At 46.8% G+C, this 14,684-nt stretch overlaps 2 protein-coding genes across 2 annotated transcripts in view; one reads left to right on the top strand and one right to left on the bottom strand.

The window, feature by feature from the left end:
• Positions 1-14,684, top strand: part of LOC112558846 (arginine--tRNA ligase, cytoplasmic-like) — an 84,815-nt gene that overhangs the window by 21,141 nt on the left and 48,990 nt on the right.
• LOC112558850 lies at positions 7,044-10,922 on the bottom strand. Its single transcript, XM_025229562.1, has one exon. The coding sequence runs from the start codon at positions 10,770-10,772 to the stop codon at positions 9,408-9,410; it is 1,365 nt and encodes a 454-aa protein (XP_025085347.1). The 5' UTR covers positions 10,773-10,922; the 3' UTR covers positions 7,044-9,407.

Genomic DNA, 14,684 nt, shown 5'->3' with positions numbered 1-14,684 from the left:
ATCAGAAAGAAGATAATCATAATGTGAAGGAGGAAGGGCCTCCTGCATCTTCCAATCGGTTCTTTGGTCCCCCGCTCTCCTTCTTCCTACCGGGCAATCCGATGGCGCAACGGTTAGCGCCTGTCACCAATTCTGTGATGGTTGGCTGTCTTTGGTTCTTGTCATCGCCATCACAATCTCCTTCCAAGTATTGCACAGCCAGGTCAAAAGAAGAAAATCACTATCGAATATACGAGATACCTAACTTAATCCACGATGGCCTCAAAACGAAACTGCGCAGACATGCCAGTCAAAAAACTAAAAGGAAGAAAATGTCGCCAGGTTATTGCGCAAGGCCTGCAAGCCGCTGCGTGTGGAAGACGATTTCTGCCAAGAAAAGCAGCAAGTTGTGAGCTTGTTTGGACAAGGCTGAGCCTGGAGAAGGTGGAAGACCATGATGCTGGCAGCAGCCGGCAGTGGGTGTGCGGCCCGAAGTGGGCACGTGACCGGCCTGACATCAACAAGGCCTTACCATCATCCCGCGCGACCGGCCTGATATCAACAAGGACTTTTCTTCCTCCCGAGTGGCTAGCTTGTGGCATACTGTCCCCTTCCCCTTCCCCCCACCCGCGGAGACACGTTACATGCGCCGCCAGTTGCCGTGAATTGATTTTTTTCTTTCTCTAACCGCTTGTAATGAAGACAGTTTTGTTCCACTCCACTGCCTTTCTTTGGCAGTTGAAACCCCCTCTTCTGTCTGTTCTCTGCGCATGCTGATGCTATGCCTTCCTGTCTGGCATGCTGGGAAACCGCGGTTTGTCGTCTTGTGGCCCGCGCCAGCCTTTCCTTTTCCATTTCCTTTGCAACAAGTAAACTTCTGTGCTGGGAAAATAGTTGGGGATTGCTTCTTACTGACCAGTTATCGATTGTGGGCCAGGATGGCACGCCCTAGCAATTTCCGGACAGAAAGGTCTAGGTTGGGCAGAGTTTTTTTTTTCTTTCCTTTTTTTTTAGGGGTGGGGAAGCGGACAGCTTATGTTTAGCAGCTTCACTAGGAATTGCAAAATACTACATTTTGTACTTCGCCTGCGCGTGAAACTGCAAGAGGTTCCGTCTGGTTTGTGGCGCATCGTATCGTTTGTGCTTGACTGCTCGCTCATTGTCGTGATGTCGCTATCAGGATTCACGGCGTCATAAATACGACAGTTGATGCTTCAGTGGCGTAAGGAGAAAGAAGAATGAACATTTTGGTTCAACGGAAGGAATGGTTAGAGAAGTAGAGAGTCCGTATAGTTGACCTCACTACCTAGCATTACTCGCGCTCCTCACATGTAGATATATACACACCTTCTCGTCCACTGTCCCCCCTCTCCCCGATTTTGCTTAGTTTTGTTTTAGTTTTTTTTTCTTTCTTTTTTTAACCATTGACACGAGGGAAAAAATGCATGAACTGAATATAAATGTATTCCGAGAATTGTGTGTATGTGTTTTTTGTTTTTTTTTTTTTTTTGGCAGTATGGCGGGTCAGCACTCTTGGATGAGATTTTTAGTTGCGTGGCATACTAATTATTTATGTCAAACTAATGTCAAAGTGTCAGATAACCTGGGAAATGAATTACTGTTTCTACTTTGTTGTTTTAATTGTATTTACTATCAGCTATTTTTCCTCCAGTTTGCTGGTTTCACTGAAAAAACTGTTTAGCTGTACAGGAGGTCATTTACCGCTGGTACATTATTTACTTTAAGCTATCAGTCGCAAGTTTATTTGTAGCATATATTCTGACCAAGCGAAACATTTGTGAAAGGTATGTTATAAACTGTTTTGATTTGAAAAAAAAAAATCACCAGCGTGGTTCAGTCATTTTTGAGGGCTCCTCAGTGTTTGGATGTAGATACAAAGCACACAGAAAAACACACTGGAACCGTTCATGTATTTCTTTGACTGAAAGTCGGAGCTAGCGTATTGATGGATAGATATGTGATGCTTAGTTCATAGCTGAATGAGTTTATCCCTCAGTGTGCATCTGTCCAAGACCGCTGCATTGCAAACAACAGTGATTTTGTGCCTTTTTCAGGTGTATGAATCTGTTAAACGGCCAGCCAGCCGTGCGAGAATATCTGAGGTTCTATGTTGCTATAGTCTTGGGGTCGTATTCAGGAAGTCTTTGCCCAGAGGGAAATCAAGGAGAAACCTCGTCTCCCTAGTTACGCCGCACTGTCCAGACCCCGAGGATATTGCAGTATTGTACATTGCATTACTTTACCCCACGGAATGTTATCCACTGCTTTATCACTGCGATCCCAGCGGTAAGCTACATCCGCGGAGGCTAGACGCCACGATATAACCACAGAGACAAAATCTCTTGCCCTTGATGTTTTTGAGATATCGACTTATCCTCGCCTTATGGAAACGGTCTCAGGTGGCTATTTGGCTGTTATTTACTTTCTGCTCCTTGCAAGCGCAGTTCGGATTGTTCCTACTTACGTCCGGTCAGTAAACAAACATTCCGCATGCGAGCTTTAGCATCCACTTGAGCACTACCACTTAAAAGACAGCCATTAGGGTTGAAATATATATTTCCTGCTCTTTCTTTTTCTTTTTATTTTTTGTTTGTTTTGTTTTCACATAAGTCGCTCATGCATTGTGTATAAAGTTTTTGACACACCCAGTTTTTCGAAAGTGAGCTCGGAAAGATTTTTTTGATTTAGCCCCGCGTACTTATGCGCATTGATTCCTTTAGCCTGGGGTTAGGAGAATGGAACACGATCCGTCCTGCAAGACGCAGGAACATTTTAAAGCTGTTACTTTTCATTTTTATCTATTTTATTTTCTGTCTATAGTATCAAAAAGCTAAACAAACTAAAGAGTGAAATAATGCGGTCCCCACTAGAGCGTTACATGAAACCCAGAGCGTGTATAAACAGTGTTGAAGCCACTTTAGTTTGGCGAACTGTATCGTGTTACAAACATGTATCTAAAGATGAACGTGTAAACACAGCAGGATAGCCGGAATCCTGCAGCAAACACTTGGGCTGCTTGCACAGACTGCTGCTGACGAGCTTGAAAAATGAAGAGAGGTTTGGCAGCGCGTGTTCAGACCGTTTCGAAACGGCTTTCTAAAATATGTACGGGCTGAACATTTACAGTTTAGAATGAGGTTACAGAATTATGGGGTTGTGAAGAGGGAAATACATGTACTTGTTGTATTTCATTGGATCACGCAGAAAATTTGCACAGGAAAGTTTTGCCGCAAAGACATGACAATGTCTTCCATTAACGTCTGCTCTTTGACTCACGGTTTTTTGATGATGATGATTGATGATTGATGATGGATGATGATGATGATGATGATGATGATGATGATGATGATGATGATGATGATGATGATGATGATGATGATGATGATGATGATGATGATGAAGAAGAAGAAGAAGTGACGAACATACTACTTTCTAGAAAGGGCAGTCATAGCCATACTCATTGAAAAGAAAAAAGATACGACTTATCCACATTTGCAAGGAGTGCTTTTGAAACAGGACCGTTTTTAAGCTAGAAATTTGAAGGATGAGATACATAGAATTCCCGATCTTAGATCCATAGCAGGAAAATAAAGGGAATACGTGTAATTTTTATGCTTGTCGTGGCCTCGACTGAAGGCGTCTGAACTTCTAGCATTCAGCTAAGCTACTAATGTTTTTATGTTTTTGTTTTGTATTATAAGAATTTATGTTTTATAGACATTAGCATTAGCACCCAACTCGCGCGACCGTACATCCAAGCCCAGCACGCATGCGTACTTTCGGGCTTTCATGTGCATTCCCGTCAAGAGAGGTTTGAAGTATACGTTCCAGTAAGTTTAGATCCTTCTTGCTAAACATTGGCTGGACAGACAAATTCTGTCGAAGGAACATGCATATAATAGAACATGGCGTCAAAACTCTTACACTTCAAAACGCAGAGTTACGAAAAAGAAAGGGTTTTTTTTTTCGTACCCGATCCCTACACAAACTTCATCTCGTTCGCCAGAGAGAGGAGAGATAATAATTTGATTTAATAGCTTCTCCGTAAGTAATTACAATTCCTGTCTCCATCTTTTGCCTTCTCTTATATTTATGTCTACAGTCTACGCTGTTAAAGCACGGCGCCATTATGTGGCTGGAACTGACAGGTGAGGCTTGCTGCATGAACAGGCTTTTAAGAACTCGAGATTCTTGTCAGCTTGTCAAATCGTGCGCACTGCTTTCATCGCGCGATCTTAAAGGAAAACTCAAGTAAACTGGCATGTTGGGGTTCACTTACATTCAAACTAATCGTTACTGCTAAAAATTTCAGGTTTCGCACAATTTGTTTACTTACAATCCTGTCTAGCTGTTCACCAGTTCTTGGAGGGTCACTTTTTCATACTCTTTCGGTTATGAAAACAAATTGACTGCAATTCGTGACGTAAGAGGCACCACGTGACAAGGACATTATCTGTCACATCAGGCTTAGCTCGTCTTTTCTGTACTTGGGTCCGAAATGTTATGGTCCGATCGCCAGATTCAGGATGACCGCGTCTTGACAGCCGCACACAGGTGACTGAATGTTAACTTCAGGCGTTGGAGGGTTTGGTCGCACCACTCGACAACAAAGCCTGAGGATCTTGTATCGCTCGCGAGTTGTCTTAGACACGATTGTAAGTAGACGATTGCTTTGCATCCGGAGAATTTGAGCAGAAACTATTTAGAACGTCAGTATATATATATCCCTCATGCCAGTTCACTTACCTTTTCCTTTATTTCTATACGAAGTTTACTGCGCAGGTTTAAACAGAGCACCTGCCGCCAGACGGTAATAAAAGTATACTGGTACAAAACAAAACAAAAACAACAGAAAAGAAGAAAGGTGGAGGGTGGGGTGAATATCAGCTTTTTTTACTGTCACCAACAGAACACTCTTCTTACCCCCCCCCTCTTCTTCATCATCATTTAATAAAATAGGCTCTGCGCCTTATAGAAGAGTAGTCATCGATATCAGTGTAATCTTACCTAACGTGTGCGAGGTGTGGTTGATGAGTGGTGTGCGACTGATGGGTCAGGCAGTGCTAGACTGATTCACGCTGCTTTTCTCCCCTCCCCCTTAACTTGGCGGGTAATGTGATTGTATCCGCTGTATCATTACTGTGAAAATTGTGAGTCGTTGTAAACAACATAGCTGTAAGCTGCCTTGAGCGAAGTTAACGCTTATAAATGGCTTTTAAAGCTACAGACGACGGTCTTCTCACTCATAAATGACTGCAAAGAGTCTGGACACCAAACTGCCGTCTTCGCACATTCAGCAGTCACCAGACAACCTAATTCTTAACTGTGTTGGGGCGATTAAAGACCATGCGAGTCCTGGAGGCCCTTTTGTTAATTCCGCTGTTTGCTCATCAGATAACAGGCAGTTGGAGCGCGTCGTGTCTTAGGACCACGTCAACGCTATCAGGTAGCTGCCAGTTCGAGAAGATACCATTACCATTTTTAGTGGACATTATGTCTGGGACAGAACAAACGAACCTTTAATCAGAAGTGGACGAAATAAACACAGTGGTCGTCTGTACAATAGCAGGCTGGTACACAACACTTCGGAGGTTATGGTTGTGTGTCCTTGAAAGAGGTCTTGCACAGACGAGGCTAGGAAGAAACTGTCAGATTCTCAATCACAAGTAACATTACTTCAGCTACAGCAGCTGCTACCGCTCTTTGCTGCTGTCTCTACCTCTCTTCTGGTGTCATTGCTGTTGCTGAAGCTGCTTCTGCCGTTGTTTATTGTCAAGACCACGCTAATGCATCACTAGTGCCAGCAGATGCTGGAGAAGGATTTTTGCTTCATTAAACTTATTTCCCATATACCTTCTGTTGAACCAAGTTACAAAGGCACAATATCGCACTCACGCACTCTCTTCCCCACACACATAAACACAGTCTGAGTGGAGAAGAGATTTAGCAGCGACTGGTCAGAATGTTCCAGTTTCTACAGTCTATGTGATGGCACTGATAGGTCTAACAAGGATAGTATATAAAATGAACTGCTTGCTGACTGCTGAGTCCCGCTCTTGCTCTCTCGAAGGCAGGTCCCGACAAAGCCAACGTAACTCACAAGTCAAGGGTGGGCCTTGGGGAAATTCCGAATATTAGCAATATACTTATCATGGCTGCTGTTTGCTTTCTTATTCTTCTTTTTACTAAAGTCGTCAAAATGTTACTCTCCAATATCACGATACAGACTACAAAGGTTTTATGGCTTATTATGGCGGAAACTCGCGTACAAAGCGCCTCGTTCTAACAACGGACGTGTAAAATTCTGTACTTGCCCGTGAGCTAATGCATCGTGAGATTTCAAACATCTGTGTCAATGTTCTTGTGATCACCTCGTTTCCATGTCGTCTGTTTGTGGTCGAGCACTGCACATAGAGACGTATCACCAATCGGCGACACGTGCAAACAAACAGACTACTAACATGAGGCGGCAGTGGAACTGTAAAGTTTATATTTTTTCTATAATACATTCATATGGCCTCCTGTTTGTTGCCCGCTTTGTGTTTTCTATTGGTCGTTAAAATTATAATAAAACGCGTTGAATGCGTCGTCACATTGCTTTGGTTGCATGAAGTTTTGTCTCCTTTGAAATAAATAAAAATAAAAACAGACTGAAACTTTTTTTCTCTGTAAGAGAGGTGCAGTCTTGAAAGAAGCACGTCAAAGATTCCTCCTTTAGATACATAGATAAAAAGTGAAGCGCTTGTAGTGCTTCCTTTGAGTCCACCCTTTATCATTGTGATTCCACCCTCCCCCCACACAAAACCCCACCGTTATGTCTCATGCTTCCGCCCCATTTTATCTTGTTTTTGGTTGTTGTTTTCTTTCTTTCTTTTTGCGTCGCATGATCTTAAGATCATGTATAAAACTGATCACTTGCAAGTTATTTCTACTGCTTCTACTGCGCGACTTGTTTTTTTAAAAAAATAAAAGCTGTTCTAAATGGTTCGTTCGTGCTTATGAAGAATACTGTAGTTTAATATAAAAAAAACACAACTCTTGTAAATGTTTAAACACTTCATATTCCTGACAAATGTTTACAACAACTTGCATGTGCCGTCTTTCTCCTCACGATAAACAAATACGCACATATACATATACAGCACGCTCACACATACGTACCCTCACACACAAGAAGAAAGGAGATTGTGACATAATTAATTTCCACCTCCTTTCTGAAAAAATACAAAGTATCCAGTTACACAGGTGTCACACTGACACCAACATTTTACAAATAACCATAGAAACATTTTAAATAAATGTTTGTTGTATACAAAACATGCATCAGATTTTTAGGGGTACAACATTCCAACACCATAACACTGTCGTCATATTTCAGGTCTGACGAACGGCAATTTTAACATAAAAAAAAGTTTAATGGCTTAATGTTTCACAGCACAACTTGCATCATGTCTGGTAGACATTTTATATAATACTGACGACAGCAACATGTCACAATGTAGTGTCCTGCCTCATACAATAATAATAGCAGGTAAATCGATTGGTGTCTGCCTGAATGCGAGTTCTCCCTCCCCTTCCCCTTCAGCAATTTTTGTTACAAGTTTTTAAGAAATATCGAAAGAAACTCCCATGTTGGCTGGTTTTGTTATACTATACTTAATTTTATTTAACAGAACGACAAAAATCTAAAATTTTATGAGCACTTAAAATGCCAAGGAACTGGGTTATACTTTTTCGTAAAATCAATAAAAAGTTTGTTTTTAAGATTGCAAGGTGAACACGATATTTTTAGAATGAAACCCGAAATAAACAGGATAAGTGCGACTTGTAAAAACTAGTTTGAGAGCTTTAAACATTTGTATTATTTCATATCAATTATTTTGTGTAGCTGTTGCTTAATGGCTTGGAGCGCCGCTGAACAATCAGAAGAGGCATTGAACAAATCGTGCTTGCTCTTTTGTTGTGGAAGGGAACCTTTTAATTAAATTAATTCACGGGGCACTTTATAGATTCTGCTTGCCGTGAAAAAAAAATAGTAAAAAAAAAAATCCCATATATAGTCCTCGTCAGGTAGCAACTTGTTTTGCGTTTCATATCCGGGTAGGAGGTGGAAAGATTGGGTAGTGGTTGTGAACAGCCTGCCTCACCTTTCGTTTTGACGATATTACACCATTGTCTGCGGTCAACAGGCAGTAAGGAAAGCTTTGACCGGAGGAGACGCGCGGAGCCGAAGTATAGGGCATACATCGGCGGCAGCTATTTAAACACCGAATCCTCTGTGTTTGTGTGTGTGGTTTTCTGAATGTTTCTAGGCTTTCGGGAACAGCGCACGCTGTGATTTTTGTGACCAGGTACTTTTTCGAGTTGTTCATTGCATACGACAGGCCGGGGCATCCTCCCTGCACACATACTGTAGCTTCCTATCAAGACACAAATCGCTTCGCACGCGACGGCGGAAGGAGACGTCACACCGCCCGAGAAGTCACGACCTATGTACGCGCCTGTCTTCACAGGGAAGCAGGAAACGTCAGACTTTTTCTCCTCCTTGACGTGACGGTTGTGCTGTCATAGTTTTGCTGACGTCCTCCAATTCCACATCTCGTCATTTTATTGCAAGCAAGAAATTATTATTGATATTATTATTATTGTATTAAAATTTCATTTAGTTTTTAAACGTTAAAACATCTTAATAATCTTCATGGAATGTTTGTGCAGATAAGAGGAATCTGGGAAGATGGCGCGCGTGACAAGTCTTCCGCCAGCTGTCTTAATTTCTAGTAAATTGAACTCCCCCTCCACTTTTCTTCGCAAACAACACCAATTACAAATTACAAACTCAAAAAATAGAACGAACACTGGTGTTTGAATTCCTCCAGACATCATTCTGCAGCATCTCGCACATCCTTCTTGTACTTCCAAACTCCAAGGGGTGAAAGCACAAAGAGTCAGTTCACTGCGATCAAAGTAGACAAAGATGAAAGTTCGTGGGCATCTTCGTGGGGCGCACACTGACGCTTTGGTCTCCACAGGGTTAAAAAAAAACAACAACAACACCCTACACCAGAGAAATACCGAACGCTGGAGCTGGTGAATAAGCTTGAGTTCAGCATCGAAAGTTCTGTACTTTTCTTATATTATTACGAGAGGCAAGGTTTGAAGAACTAATGCACCACAATAAGACACCGTCAGAACGATATAATGAAGGCTAAATAGTCGAACGTAGATGGTTGTTCGGCATCAACCACACCCACGTGTCACACATTCATGTTTAATCGACGATGCTTATATAATGCTGTGGGGGTGTGTCAAACGGCACGTAAATCCGATGACAGGTGGTGGGAGTTAAGGTTGGGGGCGGGGGCAAGAGAAGGCTTTTACATTGTCACGTGATCATGTGAAACTGTCGGCTACACTTGGCTGGTGCTCGAACTGCCATGTTCGGCTGGAATTTCCACGCAGTCCACGTCCCGAATGTGACAGACTTGGCCGAGCCGCGCCTTTAGGCGGCTGACCGCCTTGCTGACCACTCTGTCCATGCATATGAGGATGTGTGGATAGATGATGGTCTGCACGGTGGAGAGGGCGCGCGCGCACGTGGCGATGTTGACGTACGTGCTGACGCCAAAGCTATCCTTAAGCGCCTCCACCAGCAGCAGCGGGAAGAGGCACGTGAAGAACGTCAGGCACATCAGCAAGGTCATTTTTACAAAGTCCTGCTCGTGCTCCGTTAGGCGGTTGGTGTGAACGTTGGGAATGCTCCGGTAGCTGACGTCCTCCTCGTGAGGGGATTCCCCTTCTCCAGCCCTCTCCCTTCGCAGTTCTTCCCCCTCCTCGTCCTCAGCTGGCTTCTTGACGGCCAGCACGGGGACGGGCGTGGGCTTGGTGCTGTCTGCCTCACACTGTCCCATGCTGACCTTAGAGACGTCGGCTTCCTCTTCCTCTTCCTCCCGGACTTCCTCGGACACTGTGATGACCGGCGGTCTCGGCGGTAAGCACAGCTTGAGTCCGGCACCGTTGTCTCGAGGCTGCCGTTCCTCTTGCTGTCCCTCCTCCCGCCGGGGGGCCAGCAGACCCAGCTGCGGGCTGCGGGTCTCAAGGTGAGCGGGTGAAGGTTTGTTCGGCTTTGATCGCAGGTCCTGGTCGGACTGGAAAGGCACCTTGTCCTTGAAAATCTTTGGGTTCTCCAGCTGCGCCTGCAAAGCGGAGATGTCGACGGAGAACTTGCGGACGTAGTTGTACTGCTTGGCGCGCGCCATGGGGTCCAGGGCGGAGGCGGTGCCCGAGTCACCGATCTGACAGATGGTATGGCGGCGCCGGCCGAGCACGTGCGCCATGTTAACGCTGAGCATGTTGGAACCGCGCGATGGCGAAGGCAGCTCCCCCAACCTCGGACCTTTGCTCGCCAGGCAGGTCGTGACGCTGGGCACCACCAGATCCGGCAGTCTGGGCGAGGAGGGCGAGTTGGAGAGCTTGTCTTCGTTGTCATCGTCGGTGGCGCTCTGGTTGATGAGGAAGTGGGGCAGGATGTTATTCGACTCGTTGGACTGCCCGCTGACGAAGCTTTCCGACGATTTGTGTGCGGCCTTCCTGTGGCCCACGGCCACGGCCGCTACCACCAAGGTAGCGCCGCCCACCACCAGGATCAGCATGGTGGCCAGCAGCGACACGCGACAGGCCGAAGAGGACGGGTGCAGGACCAGGTAGGCTTCAGCCCCTCCCAACTCCCCCAGGTGGTCCTTGCCTAGGGAGGCATAGAGGAAGGCGACGGCCATGATGAGCGAAGCAACGAAAAGGACCACGCAGGCCGCCACGGGCCAGATGCTCTTGACACGGTCGGCGAAGCAGCCGCAGAGGCGTAGGGCGTTCTCGCCGCAAAAGGAGGCGATTCAGGACGGCGATGCCGGCCACGAGGAAGATGTAGATGGCGAAGGTTGCCACCCCGAAGTCCAGCGTGGGATTGACGCGGGTGTAATGGAAGGAGAGCAGGTGCACGACCTCCATCGGCACCCACAGCAGGTCCAAGCCGCAACACAGGAAGAAGAAGACGAGGACGAGGGTGTAGCTGTACTTGCGCACCTGCCGGCTTTGGAGGATTGCGAAGAGTACCGTGATGCTGCCGCCGCCGCCCAGCAGCGTGGACAGGGTCAAGGCTGTCACAGACAGTACCACCGAGTATGCCTCCATCGCCAGGGGCCCGCCGTCCGGGGTGGGAACCATCATGCCCCCTCCTCCGTGGTGCGACGAGTTGCCGCTAGCTGTGTTGATCGCCATGGGGAGGGAGCGGGGGAAGCTTTGCGAGCTTGAACTGCAGAAAGGAGTTTCTGGGTAAGTTTCTAGCAGCGCGCTCACAAGATGCTTTTGGAAAACGCCACAGAGGATGTTGCTGTCGCGCCTCTCTGTGCCCCTAGTGTTCTCATGCTTGAGAGACCGGGCTTGCGAAATTGTTGGCGTGCCGGTGGGAGTTTGACACTTGCCGCGCGGATCGATTTTTGTCTGGCGCGTCTCGTGGGTAAACAGTGTTGAAGAGGACCAGCTACAAACGGTGACCTTACCTCAACTTGTTGCTCTTTGTCATTGCAAGTCTTCAAACTTCACAGAACCATCACTTGACAGCGGCCGACGTTATTATCACGTGACTAGCCGGTGTGACTCCACACGGGGGAGGGCTTGTTTCATTACACATTACAACACGTCACACACTAATGCCCCCGTCACCTCGCGTCACACGCGAGCACTACGTCACGTGTCAAATCCTTAGCAGGAAATCTCGCAGACCGCCACACACTGGGCTTCACATCCAAACAAGTTGCATGGAAAAGGTGGCGGAGCGCTGCTGAAGTGCGCATGCGCGACAGTCTTCGGTCATCGTAGTTGACACGTGACTAAAAATAACAACACATATACTGAGCGAGTCGTATCAGAGGTGCGCCTGATCGCGTCGTGTACTTAACGCTTCTCCTTGTTATTATTTCTTACCTTTTCTGTTAAAGGTGACAAGATTTCCCTCCCCCTCCTCCTCCACGCGAGGGCGTGAGAGAAATCCCGATTCGCTTGATCGTAGGTTGGCTTGCACAGGTCAAAATTTTAAAGACACCCTTTCGCACGGCACGTACATCATAAAACCTGTTAGCCGGCGGTTGGAAGAGGTTTCATCTACCTCTCGCCCGTGCATACGATTGGTCGGGGGATGTGAACGGAGGGGTAGACTGCGTGCTCCAGTCTCTGCCGTGTCTGACTACACCTTCTCACGCACGCACGCAGTCTCCGAGGACGTGCGTAATGCCTACTTCGTTCTCTTGTTCAGTGACAGCGTGTGTTGTAGTACATACGACAGCAGGTGCAGATCTTTCTGAACCATTTATTTATTCCTGTCTACCTCCTTTGCCGTTGGTCTCTCGTGACAATGTTAAAATCCCGTCCGCTGTGTGGGCGCTTTTTGTTTTGTTTTTCGTTGGCCTCGTTAGGCGCAAGGCAGTGGAGGTGACACACTAGCGACAATTAGCTTACTTTCTTATCCACTCGCGCTGCCAGCTTCCTCTGAAACCTCGTTTTACTGCGTTATTACTTTTCTCTGTTTTCTTTCACTCCTCTCTTTCTTTCATGGATACCATTTGACAGATGGTCCCGCGGGCGTTTGCGAACATCTGCTGCCAGGACACGTCGAGTGGAAACGGACGAAGAGGGGGAGGTGGGGTAGACTCCCCCTTACTTCCTTCCAGTAACAGGTTGTGCGCTGTCCCGCTGTTGCAACACAACTCTCGGCCGCGCTTGTCACCATCGGTGTTGCGCAACGGTTTGACTGCTTCTGGAACTCGGTCGCCTCGCAGTATGCTGAAATACTCGTAGACATACTTCATATTCACGACCTTCCACCTTCCTTCGACTTTTGCACGTCCTCTCCGCCATCGTACAGCACGCCGTGTGTATCGCTTTATTTTCGTTCCTTACAGGAACAACCGTACAACACTCGTCTTCACGGTATCTCGTTTGATAAAAAATGACGATAACCTTTAATTTGAAAGAATTTTTTTAAAGTTATGTTGAACATGAAAGAGGGAGGTGAATAAAATTGTGGTGGGTTTTGTTGCTCATCTTATCACTCGCCGTTTGCTGTAATCAGAGTTTTAACACTCTCGAGTCACAGTAGGTGCAGAAGCGTGGTGTGTTCGCAGTGCGAGGAAGGATCGATTGCTTGCAAACACTGTCCGGTGGTTAGTTCTTATCGCAACCGGCAGTGGCCCACTGGGTGATAAAACCTGAACGAGTTAAATGACATTACTGATTATCCAGCTTGTCAAGCTGTGCAGGTCGAGACCAGGTCCCAGCACAATCACTTGTCAACCTCATTTTCGTGTTTCAACTGTAATAGAATGAAACCATATGATGGCTCGAATCAGTTCCGTGTTTCTTTTTACCCAATGCAAGAAACGTTCACTCCCTTATTGCAGAATAACGAAGCACTACGGGCTGTTTACTCTGAGGTTTTGTCCTCCACAGCCGTCAAGATTTGTTTCCCATAGAAACAGTTTCGGCTTCACCTAGTGACAGTCACTCAGCTGACCACTTGGCTCCCCTTCTGTTTTCGTGCGACCAAGAAAACTTGGCGTTGTAATCCACACACAAAAACTTGTCTGGTAGAAGAAAGCAATGAAGATGAAAGTATAAGCCAGTGAACACAGCCAACTTCTCGATGCCAGAGCAGTGCCTAGTGCGTAGAGGAGGTGGTGCTGGTGGTCAGCTTGTCAGGAAAGGTTCCATGGAATGCAGTGCACGTCAAAACCGTGCTGTGACCGCTGCACGAGAATCTGTTCAGAATCAGCACGAGAATCTGGCCGACAACCACCGCGTGACGTGATGAGAAGAGACGTGGCGTCCAGTCTGACTGGAGCCCACAACATGCAGCTTCTCGGCGGAGGGACAGAAGCATGTGGGTGACAGCGCTGACTTGTTGTCTTGCTACTGGAGTCTTTCCCCACAACCCTCTCTCCTTCCGCTTTTCCCGGGTTTTTTTTTTTTCTTCCAGTTCGCTGTTTCCCTAGTTGCGCGCCGTTGCAAGTCGCGTCGCAGTTTCGTAGCTTGTCAGTCGCGTGCCGCAGGCGAACGGCGACTACGCCGACTCCCCTTGGCCACAGCCTACAGCCAGCAAGCTCTTCGCCGCAGCACGGCAACCAACGCTTTTCCGACCAAACGCTTTGGCAGCAGCGGCTCCAGCAGCAGAAGCCGCGGCCGAGAGTTAGCTGAAACGGTCGTCGCTGTCGCAGCAACGCGCGGGCAGAGGGGTGGGGGAGGAGTGGGAACCGCAATCATTTGCCTCGTTTAAGTCTTCTTGCTCCTCTCCCGATTGTAGGGGCAATTCGACGATGGCGCGTTCCCGGTCAAGGTCCTTAGCAGCCCCCCTCCTTTTCTCTCACGAGACACTGTCACGAACTCTCGGAGAAGACTGCTGCGTTCTTCAAGCCACACTTCGCCAACCCAGGCTCTTCTCATGTCACGACGGGCATGTTGAAGACATGAGCGTTACTCTTACCATTTGCTGTTACGCCATCAACTCTTCTTTTTAGCTGTCCGAGGCGAACTATCGTGGCCAATTATTGCGTCATCAAACCGCCTTGCTTACTGCACACATCACGAGAAGCAGTTTGTCTCATTGATTCTTCTTGCTGACCGGCCCTCGAGCGGCATGT

The sequence above is a fragment of the Pomacea canaliculata genome, linkage group LG3, assembly GCF_003073045.1.
Source record: "Pomacea canaliculata isolate SZHN2017 linkage group LG3, ASM307304v1, whole genome shotgun sequence".
NCBI classification, from domain to species: Eukaryota; Metazoa; Mollusca; class Gastropoda; order Architaenioglossa; family Ampullariidae; genus Pomacea; species Pomacea canaliculata.
The sequence above is the reverse complement of the archived record's forward strand: the minus strand, read 5'-3'. Positions and strand labels throughout refer to the sequence as shown.